Raw genomic sequence first — 16414 nt, 5'->3', positions numbered from 1 at the left:
CCTGGGATCAGTCCCACATCCGGCTCCTTGCTCAGCAGGGAGCCTGCTTCTCCCTCTGCCTCTGCTGCCATTCCGTCTGCCTGTGCTCGCTCTCTCCCTCTCTCTCTCTGACAAATAAATAAAATCTTAAAAAAAAAAAAGACTTTTAACGTGGATCTCGGAGCCTAGTAAGGTATTCTCCAAAGATGGAGCTGATGGGTACCATCTTTGCGCTGTCCCTCTACCTCGCTTCTGCTTTCTGGTATCTCCTGGAAAGGAGCTTGAATGCTCGTATGATGCCCCGAGGTTTGCAGTTGCTACCCAGGTATACCTCTAGATCACCTGGCTCTAGCGGCCAGCAAGACTCACACTCACGGTAGTGAGTATCACAGTATTTACAACAACCAAGACTTGGAAATAACTAAAGTGTCCACCAATGGGGTGAATGGATAAAGACAATGTGTGTGTATATGATGGAATATTACTCAACCATAAAAAGAAGGAAGTCTTGCCATTTGCAACAACATGGATGGACCTTGAGGATATTGTGCTGAGTGAAATAAGTCAGACAGAGAAAGAGAAATACTGTATGATCTCCCTCACATGTGGAATCTAAAAAACAAAACAAAATGAAGTCATAGAGAACAGATTGGTGGTTGCCAGAGGCGAGGTTGTGGAGGAAATAGATGAAGGGGTCCAGTGGTATAAACTTCCAGTTAATAAGATAAGCCTTGGGGATGTAATGTACATCATAGTGACTGTAGTAAATAATACTGTGTATTATTGTATATTAATTTTATTATTTTTTATTAGAAATATGTATTATTAGCCCCAGGGTTACAGGTCTGTGAATTGTCAGGCTTACACACTTCCCAGCACTCACCGTAGTACATATACCTTCCCCAATGTCCACAACCCCAGGACCCTCTCCCTGCACCCCTCCCCCCAGCATCCCTCAGTTTGTTTTGTGAGATTAAGAGTCTCTTATGGTTTGTCTCCCTCCCAATCCAATATTTTTTTTTAAGATTTAATTTATTTATTGGACAGACAGAAATCACAAGTAGGCAGAGAGGCAGGCAGAGAGAGAGGAGGAAGCAGGATCCCCGTTGAGCAGAGAGCCCGATGTGGCCTCGATTCCAGGACCCTGTGATCATGACCTGAGCCGAAGGCAGAGGCTTTATCCCACTGAGCCACCCAGGTGCCCCCCTCCGAATCCAATCTTGTTTCATTTTTCCTTCCCTACCCCCACACCCCCCACTTTGCCTCTCAAATTCCTTATATGAGGGAGATTGTATGATAATTGTCTTTCTCTGATTATTTCACTCAGCATACCCTCTAGTTCCATCCACGTCATTGCACATGGCAAGATTTCATTTCTTTTGATGGCTGCATAGTATATTATATATATATATATATATATATATATTTTTTTTAAGATTTTATTTATTTATTTGACAGAGATCACAAGTAGGAAGAGAGGCAGGCAGAGAGAGAGGAGGAAACAGGCTCCCTGCTGAGGAGAGAGCCTGATGTGGGGCTCGATCCAAGGTCCCTGGAATCATGACCTGAGCTGAAGGCAGAGGCCTTAACTCACTGAGCTACCCAGGTGCCGTATATTATTATATATTTAAAGTTGCTAAAGCTTAATAGTTCTTAGCACAAGAAAAAAATGTGTATGTTTGGTGATGGATGTTAACTAGTCTTAGGGTGATCATTTCACAACAGATAAAAATATGGAATTTTTATGTTGTATGCCTGAAACTAACATGTGTCCATTATATGTCAGTTTCTTTAAAAAGTAATTGATATTTTATTTTTTTAAAAATTATTTATTTATTAGACAGAGATCACAAGTAGGCAGAGAGGCAGGCAGAGAGAGAGACAGGGAAGCAGGCTCCCTGCTGAGCAGAAAGCCCAATGTGGGCTTGAACCCATAACCACTGAACCAGCCAGGCACCCCAAAAGTAATTTATATTTTAAAGAGAAAGACTATGGCACCTGGGTGGCTCACTCAGTTAAGCGTCTGCCTTCGGTTGAGATCTTGATTTCAGGGTCTTGGAATGAACCCTGGCATCAGGCTCCCAGCTCAGCAGAGAGCCGGCTTCTCCCTCTGCCCCTCCTCCCACTTGTTCTCTCTGTCTCTCTCTCTCAAATAAATAAAATCTTAAAAAAAAAAAAAAGTAAAGAGAAAGACCAAAACAAAGTCTGGAAGGATGTGAATCGCTGTGTTAAAATTAAGAAGAAAAAGCTGTTTCTATTTTGAGAAGAGCCTCTTTGAAATGTATAATTAAAAGAAATAAAATGCCTGTAGAGTTAGGCAACAGGAGAGAATGGTCTTGGTGAGGGGCCCCCTTTCCCATAATCTTAGGAAGTGAGCAGACCCCCTGATGTCCTGTGTGTGTTCCCCTGCAGTAATACGGCCTCTTATTCTTTCTCTGATCTTATTTTTCTATGTAAAATGTGGTATCAGTGCAATCATTTTTTCTTTCTGGTTTGATTTTCAGGAAGATTTCGACGTCGATCACTTTGTGTCTGACTGTAGGAAGCGTGTCCAGCTGGAGGAACTAAGAGGAGATCTGGAACTCTACTATAAACTTCTTAAAATAGCCATGGTCGAGCTCATCAACAAGGATTATGCAGATTTTGTCAACCTTTCCACAAACTTGGTAAACCTGAAATTCACAAGTCCTACACACACACACACACACACACACACACTTTCTCTCTCCTTCATATTTATTAAAAGGGCAGAGTTTTTAGAAACCTTTCAGTTGATTTGTTGCTCTAGTTTGATTATGTTTCAAATTCATTAGTCAACAGTGAAAAGTAAAGGATAATAATACCCAAGGGGTTGTTTTATTAGTTGCTAAGTGATTACCCTGAAGTCTTCCTTGATTTAGACTAATTTGTAGGAGCAAATGTCCACCACTCTTACAATGTTTAATTTACTCCCAGGTATATCTGTTAGCCAGAGCTAGGTTGAGGGAACATTGGCCAATATTGATATTTAAAAAGTTTGGTTTTATAAAAATATAAGAATGATTTGCAGTGAGCTTATCAATTGTTTGTAAAAGCCGTTTAGAAATGTTGAATTTTGTTACTTGGCAGAAAAGTCTCCTTGTTGATGCTTCATTTTGTTTTAAATCTGTTTGTCCAGAGAAGCACAGAAAGTTGCAGCTCCGTGGGAATTTCAAGAAGCATTAAAATTAATGATGCACATTTGCTTTTGGGAAATATACCACTAAGATAAATATCCCAATAGGATTAAAAACCTAGAAAATTTTACTTCTGTTTAATTTCTATTTTTCTCAAGGCTTATAATAATGTTTAAGAGAGACGTAGCCCGTCAGACTTTCACATCAGCTGGCTGAGTATCATCAATTACAGACAGAGAACTGTTCACCTTCTGTGAAAATTTTTCACATTCATTTAAAATGTCATCTAAAGGCAAATTGTTCTTAAGGAAACTTTTGTTTCTCCTGACTTCCCTTATTTTTATAGTTTCATGTATTTCAACAGATTTTTTTCATATTCTATGAACAACATTAATGGCCAAATAACACTTCTGTTGTTTAGCTAGTTATGTAGCAAAATACGGTTGTGCCAAAAAAATAACTTAAATCTGGTACTGCTTTGATCGTTAAATAGATACGTCACTATTACTCCTTATCGTGATGTGTTTGTGCCAACCTGGTTTTGCCTTTAGGTTGGCATGGACAAAGCCCTCAATCAACTTTCTGTGCCTTTGGGACAGTTATGAGAAGTTCTGGTAAGTCCCCAATTAATGAAAACAGTCTGCTGTGACGCCTGTTGTCCTCGTTGGCTTTTCTCTAAGAATTCTTTTCATCTGTTAGTTTGGTGGTACTGGTGGTTGTATTTTAACGGTTCATGATTATAATATTCACCTTCAGAAGAGTTGTAAATGATTTTGTTTTTGCATATGCTAAAAACCTAAAAAAAACATGTTCGATTTGAAGAAGACATATTCTCAGAGTAGACAACCTTAAAATGTCAGGGGAGAGGAAGCATATTTCCAAATTCAACTTATTAATGCCACTTTGGTCATATGTAAGTGGTTTCTAACTTACGAATGACTTGTATTTTAACAGTTTGTAATCTTGTAAATATCCCCCCCCCACCCCACGTAATCTACGTGTGGTTAGGTTCCTGGGCTGATCTACAAAAACTGTGTAATCCCTAATGGAACTGAAGGATAATATAAATAAAATGTAATACTTAATAAATGTTACATTTGCATGTTCTCTCAGAAAAATCTCTGTTGTGGGAATGGGACTCCCCACCTCTAAGCCATTGGGAATAGGAACTCCACCTGGGTGAACAGTGGAGGGGCAGTTGTGGCATCACTTCTAACAGAAAACTGTGCTGCCCTGTCTCCCCTCCCACCCCACCCCCCCGTCTGTGTCTGGTGCCCTGACTTACGGCCTCTGTCCATTCTGATGCCCTGTTGTAAACTTGTCATAAACGACACCATCCTTCCTTGTGTGTCTCCTCTAGCTTGAGTGGCCTCTTGCGTCCCTCCCCTAAGACAGTGCCTGCATCCTAGAGAGAATATAAGGAGAACATAATTTAAGGGAAGACACAGTACATGGTTAGAACCAAGAAAAATGCGGAGTAATGGAAATATCAGTGCTGAGAAGCCTAGGGGAGGGGCAGGCAGGAAAGAGTTCGTGAAACAGGTAAAAATCTCGAGTTGTGCCTTGAGGTAGCCAATACTTTCCATGGTTTATGTCTCATTTGAATTTTACAAAATCTTGTTAAAGATACTTTTCCTTGGAATGGAAGGGATTTTCATGGTCCGCTGTTGGATTCCACACCAGCCGCTGTGGGGCTCTCCCACTGCCTCCTTGGTGTGCCTCTTCCTCCCGGGGCCTCATAGTGGTGTTGTTTCCCAAGCCTAGCCTTCCTTTGGCCTCCCACTCTTCTCTCAAACCCCCTCCCTGGAGGCAGATTTGCTCTACTCACACAGGCTCCCGTCCCACCTCACCCCCTGCCATCACCGTATCCCCTCCCTTTTCCATGGCCTGTTTTTATGGCCACTTTGGTCCTGCTCAGCCACAGGCCTGACCTGCCTTTCTGGTCCCAACTCTGAAGCTGTTCTGTGAGATTCTCAGACCACTGAGGGATACGACTATATCTGTCTTCATTGCATCCCTGTAGGCTGCCACAATACTGACGTCCAGGAGGTGTTTCATAATGTTGATGGAGTGAATTAATTCACCTTCCTGTGGAATTTTTGTGATATGCCTACTTCATTCTAGTTGTTTCTGTTAACCTTTGTTTTGGCCCTAATTCCTAATTATCTCTTTATTCATTAGCTTCTGGACATGTTTCTCTACCTCTGTGCTCTGCCTTTTTCTGGTCTTCTGTTCTTCATTCTTGATTCCTGGTATTTCCATACCCACATTTCATCATCATGCATCAGTGCTTTGACATTCTTTCGTTCTCCAAAATATGCAGAATCTAAAGACTTCATCTCAGTGAAGTTGGCCCTCCATTCCTATTTCTGCTTCTCTCCAGAAGGAAGCCTGCAGTGCACATGGCTGTGTGCCTGTCTGACCCTGCCCCTGAGTGTGTGTGCACTTACATCTGCTCCCCATCCCCTCCCCACCTCGGCAGCTGTGTACACATGGCTTTCAGAGTCCGATTTGAGCCCCGTCGCATTTCCAGACTCTCCTGTACTTTGCTTCATATTATCTGTTCTCCATTCTAAGCCCCCTCATCCCCATAACTTTCACTGTATATGTCATTCTTCTTCTGGCCATGCGACCCTGCCTTCGTGTCATTATGCCCCCAGGTCATGAGTCCCCTCAACAGTAACTGTGTCTGGTATATCATGCTTTTTTTTTTTTTTTTTGTCAATATCTGCATAGTACTGGTGCACAGGTATTAATTTCTGTGGAATTTAATAAGATGTAGGAAATTGATAATGTGACAAAACAATGTCTGTAATACATTTTCTTTATTATTCTTTTAAAGAGTCTCAGGTCATCAGTCAGTGAAGGAATTCGGGCAGTAGATGAATGAATGTGTAAACAAGAGGACATAAGGAAGAAAAAGGTACCCTCCAGTAGATTTCTTATGCTGCATGCCAGTTGAAGCCCTCTCCTCTTGTCTCCGCGAACTTGTCAGCACTATTCAGCTTTTTTTCTTTTTTTTTTTAAATTTAGCTTTTTTTCAAAGCTCTCACGCATGTGCATTTTATGCATTATGTCACGTTATCTACCTGAAATAAGAAGACAGAATTTCAGAGTTACCCACACGATCTCAAGATCACCCACTTTTTCCAGAACAAGAAACAGTGATAACTATTGTCGGTGCAGCGCTTGACAGTTAACGACTGTATAAATTGTCAGCGGCCCTGTAAAGAAAATAGGCCTATATTAGAGACTAGGGGAGAAGTGGGCTTTCCAAAGCAAACTCAGGATTCTGCCGTAGGTTTGCTGTTATTTTCTGATCCTGTGATCTTTATGTTCTGGTGTTCACTTTAATTTTTTCAATTCCCAGTAGTTAGCATGCGGTGTTGGCTTAGTTTCAGGTGTGTGAGACAGGCAACGGCTCTGTACATCTGAGGGCTCACCCCGGGAGTGTGCCCCTTAGTGCTATCTCCAGTTCCAAGTGTCCCCGATATCATTCATGATCATAACGATGTAGGGGCACAGCGGGCATTGGGAGTCTGGGCTTCTGACTCTGTACAATGTTTTCTATGTGTATTATTAGCATATTTGTTAAAATCTCAGTGGGGAGAAGCCTGTTTGAGGGACCTTCTGTTTAATTTGCCTCTGGATCTCCTCACAGCTTTTGTCCAAAGAATGCTTGTTGTGCGCTTCCAGACAAAACAATAAGCTTTGTGAGAGCAGGGTGTATTTCTTGCTTTATTTTCTCGTGCCCCCCCACCCCCCGTCGGAATGAATATCGAGCTCCCAGGGGTGTTCATTATTATTATTATTTATTGAATGGATGACTTTGTATTTTTTTGTTCTTTAAGGATGAGAGTTTTCATAATGTCCCTCAACCTCTTTGATAATATTTGTAGTGTAAAAGGTCTTTAATGATTTGGTGCTTGGGCATATAGGTATATGCACATGTAAACTGAGAGGGCCAGTACAATCGGAAGCCAAAGTTAAAACATGAATAAAGGGCCATAAGAAAACAAATGGAGGGGCGCCTGGTGGCTCAGTTGGTTAAACGTCCGACTCTTGATTTTGACTCAGGTCATGATCTCAGGATCATGAGATTGAGCCCCGCATTAAGCTCTGTGCTCAGCAGGATGTCTGCTCGAGATTCTCTCTCTCCCTCTGCCCCTCCCCTGCATGCGCACATGCAGTCTCTCTCTCTCCCAAATAAACAAATCTTTTTTAAAAAAATAGGAAAGAAATGCCCATAGAAAGATTCAGGATGGGGAAAAAAAGAAATAAGAGTATAGAATATGAGAAAGCAAAGTCTAGGGTTTTTTTTTTTTTGTTTGCTTAATTTTTATTTTTATAGATGTGTGTGTTGAGGCTTATACAAGTTATTTGATCAGTTGAAAAGATTGAAAAAATCTTAAATTCACAAAGTTCGAAAGAAACCTCTGCACTAGAAGCAAGCAGGTAAGCATTTTTTTTTAACTAAGTAGCACATAAATTAATACTTCACATCCAATCTAATTAGGCGGGGACGGCTTAGTTAGAATTCATTTCTGAACAAGAAGAAAATCCAGGTTTGTGGCTAGAATGTAGCTCCAGGAGAGTGGAGAGCATGAAATGGTGAAATCTATAACACGTTCCTATAAACCCTTTGGTTATAGACCACAGTTCCAACACGTCATTATGCTTGCAGTGTAAAAGTATATTTGGAATCACCTTCCCTGAGGACTAGCAAAGTCCTGTTGATCTTTAAGGCATACCTACCATTCATCTTGGTTTTTCTCCATCTCATTTTTTTCCCTAGACATGCCCAGAGTATTACCATTGATGTATTTTGCACCAGCATTATATTATTATGAAACAGTATAGGACATATCCAGTTGAAATTTACAAACAGGAAAGAAAAAACTTATGAAATAGGAAAAAGATGATGGCTCTCTTTGTTATACTGTGATTGTCTTGTTCCCTTCCTGGTGTGAATTTTCAATCAGCCATGGTAGATGAGTGACTCAGAAAATGAGTAGTTAGGTCCTGTCAGCACTGTGAGACGCACAGTGGTGCAGTGGGAGTAGCCGGGGCTGGTCCTACACATACCAGCTGGGCTGCCTGCGTCAAGGTCGCCTGGTGCCCTGAGTGCTCTGTTGTGTGACGCTAACAGTCCCTCCCCTTGCAGGCGGAGTTAGGTTTCTAAATTTTAGGAATTAAGGTTTTAGATTTGGAAGGAACTTGAGAGACCATATGCTCCACATGTCTCATGATGGAGATTAAGAACGGACACATCCCAAAGGAAGTGATTCTCTGGTCCTAGGTCTCTGTCCCCTTTCACATCAAGGCATTCAACTAAGTGGTCAGCCTCCACTGTGCTTGTGTCTCTAGCCCGTTGCACTGGTGCTTCTGCCCCGTTCGTCCACACTTAGCAGACAGTCTGCACGCGGCCCTTCTGCAGCCCGTGTGTCTCCAGCGGCTCTGCTTCACTGCGGCCCTTGGCAGCGCCTGCAGCCCCTCCAGCCATGTCCACGTTCGGCCCCTGGGGAGCTGGCCCTCCAGTGTTCTTCCCGTCTTTGCTGTTGCTGCTGTGCTCCTCGGATAGAAACACCTCAGTGAGCTCTGTGTCTACAATCCTGTCCCTTTGCAACACTGTCCTTGATAAACAGACATTGTGCGCTTTCTTGCTCAGAATTACCTTGGAGGACTTTTTTCTCCAGAAGAGCAGCTCTGAGCTCTAGAGTCAGGAAAGCCAGAGCAGCGTCAGCGCACAGTAAATCCATCATGCTCTGCCAGGCCCAGAAATGCCGAGAAAAGGATAAATAGGAAATGCGCATGGGATCAGTCAGTAGAGGTTGGGATTAGGCTTCGGCACTGTTCGTGCCAAGCGCTTGCCTTCCCTCCACACCAGTTCTGATGCTCTGGGACGGGGCACACCATGGCAGGTCTCCAGAGATTTTGGGTTTTCTTACAGTGTGTTTCCTCACTACCTGACTGCCCATCCTCAGATGTGGGATGCCTCATAGAGCCCAGCAGGGGCTTTGGGGCCTTTGTTGTGTTTTTTTTTTTCTTTCACTGTTCGACTTCCTTTTGAATGGGGTTGACGCTTTCTAATGTGGGGGGCAAGAGGGAAGTGTATCCAGTCCACTTGATGGCAGATGCACTGTGAGTGATTTCTCACCAGCTCCTGGAGCACCGAGCTTGCTCTTTCTGCCGTTGGGTAAATTTAAACTTGGAGTCCGCTACTCTGAGCGATTTCCCAGGTTGCTGCTAGGCGGTCAGTTTTAGCTGATTGAGGAGACAGCAGTAGTTGGTACTGGGGAGGTACTTGGGAGGGATAATGAGGCAGGCAGAGAAGAAGAGGGGGCTTCGGGTATGAACGGTAGGACAGGGCAAGAGAGAGGAGGGGGTTAGAGAATGGGAGAAGAAGGGAGAAGAAGGGCACGAATGGGAGAGCCCGAGGAACGTGGAGGAATCATGCAGTTGTACCCACACTGACCTAAAATAGCTCCATCCCCTTGCCTGGGCCCTGTGGCCCGGGCCAGGCTGCGTCGGTGGCTTCTACGACCTCCCCGCTCCTCACCCCTTGCACTGGGGCCTGCTGCACAGACAGTTTGTCATGAAAATTGATGGCGTTCAGGTGCAGGTGCCTGAGCGCTGTAAGGCATGGGAGGCGGTGGGGGTGGCAGGTTTTAACTTTGGGAATTACATTTCTCTAATTGTCTCTACTAGCCCTCTCTGGACAAGACAGATTTTGGAGAGAATTGCCACAGAATTTAACCAGTTACACTTTCATGCTGTTCAGAGCAAAGGCATGCCTCTTCTGGACAAAGTAAGACCAGCAAGTGTTGGTTTCGATTTTCAATTTGCTGTTTGCGAATTTCCTGGATGATTTTGGTTTGACCTAGCATTGCCCCTGATAATTGCTACTTTACAGGATTTTGAAGCTAGCTTTGAATTTTTTTTTTCAGTGTCTCCTGCTTGGGACCCTGCTTCCATTATGTCACACTAGATAGATTTTGTGTAAAGACACAAGCGTAGTCTCCAAACTATGCAAGTAAAATTAATTCTGAATTTCATGTAACTTGACACATCATATGATGTAGTCAGAGTTCATTTATCCAAAGCCCTTGACTGGGTTTAAATGCACGTTTGTCAGATTTACTCCATAGCTTAAGAGGCAAATAACTTTTTGTCATTCCGTAATTGTCTAAACTTCACTTTGATGAAGCCGACTTACTTTCAAAGAAATCATAGGGAGGGGACGCCTCAGTGGCTCAGTCAGTTAAGCCACTGCCTCTGGCTTAGGTCATGATCCCAGGGTCCTGGGATCGAGTCCCACCTTGGGCTCCTTGCTTGGCAGGAAGCCTGCTTCTCTTTCTGCCTGTGTCTCCTTGTGTGCTTGTGCTCTCTCTCGTCAAATAAATAAATAAAAACCTTTAAAAAAAAAAAAGAAAGAAAGCAATCATGGGGAGAAGAGATTCATTGTTATTCTCTAGGAAATGTTGGGATTTTAATCTTACATATATTCTGGTAGAATTAGAGGCTCGCTTTATATATATAACACATATGTATATAAATTATACACATATATTTGAGCTTTTAGAAACTGTGGTGCCTGGACCTTCTTTCCTGGTCTCTCTGTTCTTGCAGCGTATAGCCCACATTACGGCCATGCTGCAGCAGTCCCTGGGAGGCCTGCTGCTAGAAGGGCTTCAGACTTCCAATGTGGACATCATACGGCACTGCCTCCAGACTTACGCTACAATTGACAAGACCCGGGATGCAGAGGCGTTAGTCGGTCAAGTACTGGTGAAACCGTACATGGATGAGGTTTGTGCCCCCATGCACCTCATTCCACAAACACAGAGCATCTAATCTGGCTTCGTTTCTTGACTGGGTGCGAGAGAGCTCAGGGCTCTTCCTTGAAGATGCTCTTAGTTCCTGCTCTTCTGGTTGTAAGAAAAGGTTGGTCCCGCTTGGTGCCCATCAGCATGGCAGGAATCAGGCATGCGCTCTGGTCTCTTACAGTGATGCCATAACTCAGGGATCATCTTAATTTAGTAGGGGTGAGGGACTTGCCTAGGAAGAAGGTACGGATCAGAACATTTTCAGGTCAATTTCCATTTCCATAAGTTATACGTTAATGAAGTTGCTGAAAAGCGTGACCCCACCAAGGTGCCTGTGCCCACTGGAGGAGCTGGAAGACAGCTCTGTGCGCAGGGAAAGTCTGTGAGGGGAAGCGCCTTCGCAGAATTGATGTGGCCTAAGTCTTGAAGACCATGGGGGAGTTTGCCAGGCTAGGAAGGTGGGAGGGAGGGAATATAAAAAGATAAAGGGCTTTGAAGGGCGAGTTAGCGGGGTAGTACCTTAAGTCCAGAACTTGGTTACCCAGTGTTCTTGACCTATAAGGATACAGTAAAATACAGGGAGTCAGTGTATCCTGCCTCTGAGCGGCCGGAGTATGGGCTGCACCATGTGAGGCCGCCAGCAATCAGCAGCTTCCAACTTAGAGAGCGTCAGTTTTATCTAGTTCAAGCTGACAGAAGTCATGAAGCCAGTCTCAGCGTTTGAGGGCTTTCTTCCAGTCACCTGCCAGTGCGAGTGTTCTTTCTGTCTGGTAAGTATAAAGCTACCCACCATGACTTCAGGATGAAAGGCTTCCAGTTTTAAAACGAGACAGTATCCCAGTGATAGAAGTGAAATTGAAGGATTAATTTCAGTAATCTTCTCAGCTTCATTAAGACTACTAAAAGTAAATGATCTGTCAGTTCTTTGTATGTATCTTATTATAGTTCATAGCTCTCTCTGTGGGGGTGAAAAAGATCACATTATTCTTTGTCACTAAATGAAAATATTTTAGTTATTTAATTTATGCCCTTTTCATTGAACTGAATCTAATATGCTAAATTAGGGAAGTACTTTACGTTTCTGTGTCATTAAATGAACTGTGGCCACGTTTGTATTTTAAGTTTGTATGCTTGTCATTCACCTCCTGCAACTCAGCCTCACCAAAAAAAATTAAATACTAAAGCAAAATAGGATGTGTTTTCTTCCATCACTTTCCATCTCAGCCCTTTCCCTGTTCTGGAGACGGTAGAGGATAAGGCCAGGGTGAAGATGGTACAGAGCTGTTGTCTGCAGATACAGTATTTCGCTTTTAAGCTCAGAAGGGAAGCAGATGAGTGTGTGTGATGTTTTAGCTTCAGGCCAGTCTCTGTCCCTCAGCCTCTGTGTCCCCCAGGGTTGGAGCAGTATTCCCAAATCCCGGGACCTAGATTTTCATGCCATTGTTACTTACCTCCTGTTTAGAAAGCATACTGAGTGGGGAGGAGGAAGGACGAAGTGCATTTTTAAGGTTTACACGATTCTTTTCTCTGTAGTGTATAGTTCATACTTCTCTTTTAGGTGCTTTAAAAACAAACAAAAACACAAACAAACAAACAAATAAATAAATAAAAATAAAACGCTCTTCCTTCTAGGTGATTGTAGAGCAGATCGTTGAGTCTCATCCAGACGACCTGAAGATCATGTATGCTAATAAGCTCCTGGAGTTCGTTCCTCACCACTGCCACCTTCTTCGAGAGGTCACAAGAGGAGCCATCTCAAGGTGACGTAAAATGCTGTGTATGCACCTGAGCTCAGTTTAGTGACCACCTGTTACCTCCTCATGTGCCGCTGAACCCTGGCTGTCCTGTCTGACCTGGGAACGTGGGAACATGTGCTCTTCCCTATTTGTTACCAGTGCTGTGAGGCAGGTGTCACTTGCCTGGGTTTACAGGGAAGGGAATGAAGAGTGGGGACGAATCTCAACGGTGACATTTGTGTGACTCCAGAGCCTCTGCTTTTCTCTTGTCTATACTGTCTCCTTAACCAGGCTCAAAATCAAAATTGGTTTCCTTCCATTATTGTGATGTCATCATCGGTCTAGAAATACCAATTCATTTTAATTCAACACGTTTTATACTGATGGCAATTAAAGTCATGAACGGTTTCCCCTCCCTCTCTTATTTCATTTCCATGGCTTTCCAGTTCTGTTTCATGAATATCCCATTACCTTCCACCATCTCCGTCATCCCAGTCCAGACCTTTGTTGCCTTTTGTTCGAGGGTAGCGGGCTCTCCCCACCTGGTCTCCCAGCTCCACCTGTCCCTCTTCATTGCAGCCCTCAGCTGTCCCACCTGCCCAGAGCTCTTCAGCCTTCCCTAGTTGCTCGTGGCTTCTCATCGCCCACAGAAGAGCATCCAGTCTTCCTGGCGTAACCTGTGACCGTTGGTGCTTGAGTCCTAGTGGTTCTCTGCTGTAGAACTTTCTACTGTGGAACTTGTCCCCATACCACTATGGTTCCTGGCCAGACAGGAGCACTTGACCTTCCCTAACACACCTGGTACAGAAGATCCCTGACTTCACCTTCGTTCAGTTTATGGTTTTTTGACTTTTTATAATAGTGCAGAAGTGATATGCATTTAGTTTGGATCTTTTCCCAGGCTGGCGATCTACAGTAGGGTCCTCTTTTGTAATGCTGGGCAGGGGCAGCGAGCACAGCCCCCAGGCAAACCACGTGATCATGAGGGTCAGCAACCAACACACTTGAACCGTCCTGTTCTGGCTTTCAGTGCAGTGTTCAGTAAGTTACATGAGATACCAGACACTTTGTTGTGAAATAGGCTTTGTGTTAGAGGATTTTGCCCAACTGTGCAATACTGTAAGTGTTCTCAAGACATTTAAGTTTTGCGGGGCTAAACTCTGATGTTCAGTCGCTTAGGTGTTTTCCATGCATTTTCAACTAAAGAGATTTCCAGCTGAACAATGGGTTTATTAGAAGCCGAGGCCGTCATAAGCCGAGGAACATCTGTCTATACTGTGCGCCTCTGTGTTTTCCTTCATTGCTTCCTGTCTCATTCCTTTGTCTTTCTGTTGATCTGTCACTCCACATGAAGCTCCAGTCAAATACAACTTCTTTTTTTTTTTAGGTTATTTATTTATTTACTTATTAGAGAAAGCATAAGCAGAGGGGGAGGCAAAGAGTGAAGCAGGCTCCCCACTGAGCAGGGAGCCCGATGTGGGACTCAATCCCAGGACCCTGAGATCATGACCTGAGCCACCCAAGCGCCCCCAGGCTATGGTTATTTCAAGAAAAAGTCCTATTTGTGAATTCTTCATCTAGTGAAGATGAATTAAAATCAGAAAGTCAACTCTGCCACCTTTAAAAACCCAGGAACAGAAAAAAATTCCACGAGCAGGTATAACCCTATCCACAATAAATCACTTTCAATCCAGTCCTGAAAACTAATACAGAGTAGGAAGAAAGCATTACAGAAAAATTTTGTTTTCATTAATCAAGCTGGAAAATAATGGGCCTTACATGAATGCCCTTTAGGAAGACAGTTCTTATAGTTTTATGTTGATGGAAACTCACATTACATTCGAAATGCATGTTAAAACCATGACTGTAGATTAACTACCACTTTCAGTCGTCAGAAGATGAAAAATGGTCAAGAGTCACCCAAACTGAATCTTGGTTCCTCCTGGAAAATGTGTTCCTAAATATTTTCCCCCTGAACTACTGTGCTCTTTCTGTATCTTACACAGCAGACACTGCGATGCACAAACACATCCAGAAGGCCTTTGAGGGCTGACAGCCTGCTGGAACAATGAGGAATTCACCTGGGTTTCTGCCTTTCTGCCGGGCCCAGAAAGTTCTGGGTAACCCAGGTGACGTGTCATGAGAATACATGTGTAGCTCACACCATATGTAGTATCTCCTCAGGGTAGACACCAAAATCCATGTTCGTATATGAAAATCCAAGATGCGTACAGAAATCAAGAGTGATTCTGTCATCTTGAAAGAAAAACACACTGTTGCGCTGCCACATGCCTCGTTTCTTCTTGAGTGACTGCAGGAAGTAGCGATTGCAGTCAGAAATCTCAGAAAGAAAAATTAGAGTAAGGGAAACACCTGAAGTTTATTCCTGAAAATACTTGGAGAATGACTGTGACCAATAAACCAGGGCTTAGTTCATGAGACTATGTCAATGAGCTTATACCATCCCATGTCCTGGTCAAACCCTCATGTCTGGGAGATGGAGGGATGTCTTCATCTTCCAGAGCTACTATTAGGGAAAAAGGTGGAGACCATACTGAGTGAGTCCCTACTTCAGCAGGAGAGCCAAAAACACCTTGCCCCTCCATAATCCCAAATGAAAATAAACATCTCGGGGCGCCTGGGTAGTTTAAGCTTCTGCCTTTGGCTGGGATCGAGCCCCATGTTGGGCTCTTTGCTCAGCGGGGAGCCCACTTCCCTCCTTCTCTCTCTGCCTGCCTCTCTGCCTACTTGTGATCTCTGTCTGTCAAATAAATAAAATAAATAAAATCTTTAAAAAAGAAAAGAAAAGAAACATCTCATTTTACTAGTGTGCAGCAGTGACTATGCAGGAGAAATTATTATTATTTTATTATTAGATGATTTATTATTATTATTATTATTATTATTGTACTATATTGTTAACCTTTTGAATTCAGACACCTAAAATTTTTAATAAAATATGAAGGCCTTTTTTTTTTAAGTTTTATTTATTTGAAAGACAGAGATCACAAGTAGGCAGAGAGGCAGGCAGAGAGGGGGAAGCAGGCTCCCCACTGAACAGAGAATCCGATGCAGGACTTGATCCCAGGACCCTGGGATCATGACCTGGGCTGAAGGCAAGAGGCTTTAGCCCACTGAGCCACCCAGGCGCCCCATGAAGGCTTTTTTTTGTTTTTGTTTTTTTAAAGATTTTACCTATTTATTTGACAGAGAGATCACAAGTAGGCAGAGAGGCAGGCAGAGAGAGAGAGAGGAGGAAGCAGGCTCCCCGCTGAGCAGAGAGCCCGACATGGGACTTGATCCCAGGACCCTGAGATCATGACCTGAGCTGAAGGCAGCGGCTTAACCCACTGAGCCACCCAGGCGCCCCATGAAGGCTTTTTTTAAAGAACAAAAACTTCAGACTATATCTTTATCCTATCAGTTCCCACTACAACTGGCTTCTGTCTTGGCCAACATTTAGCCATTCAGATAAAGTCCGTATTTAGTGCTTCGTGTGTATGCATGTGTAAAATAAGTGGACAGTCATAAATCTTTAAGATTGTGTATAATAACCGTGAAATAAGGATTCTTGATACACAAGGTCTCGTCTGGGGAAAACAGCTGGAGAACAGTATGCAGTTTTCAAATGACGAAGGGGAAATACGCATTCGGTTATGAGAAAGGGAAGGAGAACAAGACCAAATATTAATAAAAGGGAAAAAAGCTTTTTCTGCCA

General features: G+C 43.3%; 1 protein-coding gene across 14 annotated transcripts in view; it reads left to right on the top strand.

Moving 5' to 3' along the window:
* LOC309857294 (conserved oligomeric Golgi complex subunit 2-like) overlaps positions 1 to 11247 on the top strand; it is a 28488-nt gene extending 17241 nt beyond the window's left edge. For 3 of the 14 annotated variants that reach the window (XR_014307609.1, XR_014307610.1, XR_014307612.1), the window contains exons 2-3: positions 1438 to 1585; positions 2484 to 2749. Coding sequence is in view for 5 of the 14 variants with exons in the window: in XM_082750042.1 (XP_082606168.1) it covers positions 9730 to 9942; positions 10764 to 10988 (438 nt within the window). In the remaining 9 variants the exon portion in view is untranslated. Of the gene's footprint in view, positions 1 to 1437; positions 1586 to 2483; positions 2750 to 3685; positions 5718 to 5976; positions 6108 to 7485; positions 10572 to 10763 lie in introns of those variants that run through there. The other 11 variants (XR_014307608.1, XR_014307611.1, XR_014307613.1 and 8 more) reach the window with 9 other exon arrangements.
* The last annotated feature ends 5167 nt before the right edge of the window (positions 11248 to 16414 follow it).

Source organism: Mustela nivalis (genome assembly GCF_964662115.1).
Source record: "Mustela nivalis genome assembly, contig: HAP1_SCAFFOLD_601, whole genome shotgun sequence".
Classification (NCBI taxonomy): Eukaryota; Metazoa; Chordata; class Mammalia; order Carnivora; family Mustelidae; genus Mustela; species Mustela nivalis.
This window is presented reverse-complemented; position numbering and strand designations above follow the sequence as displayed.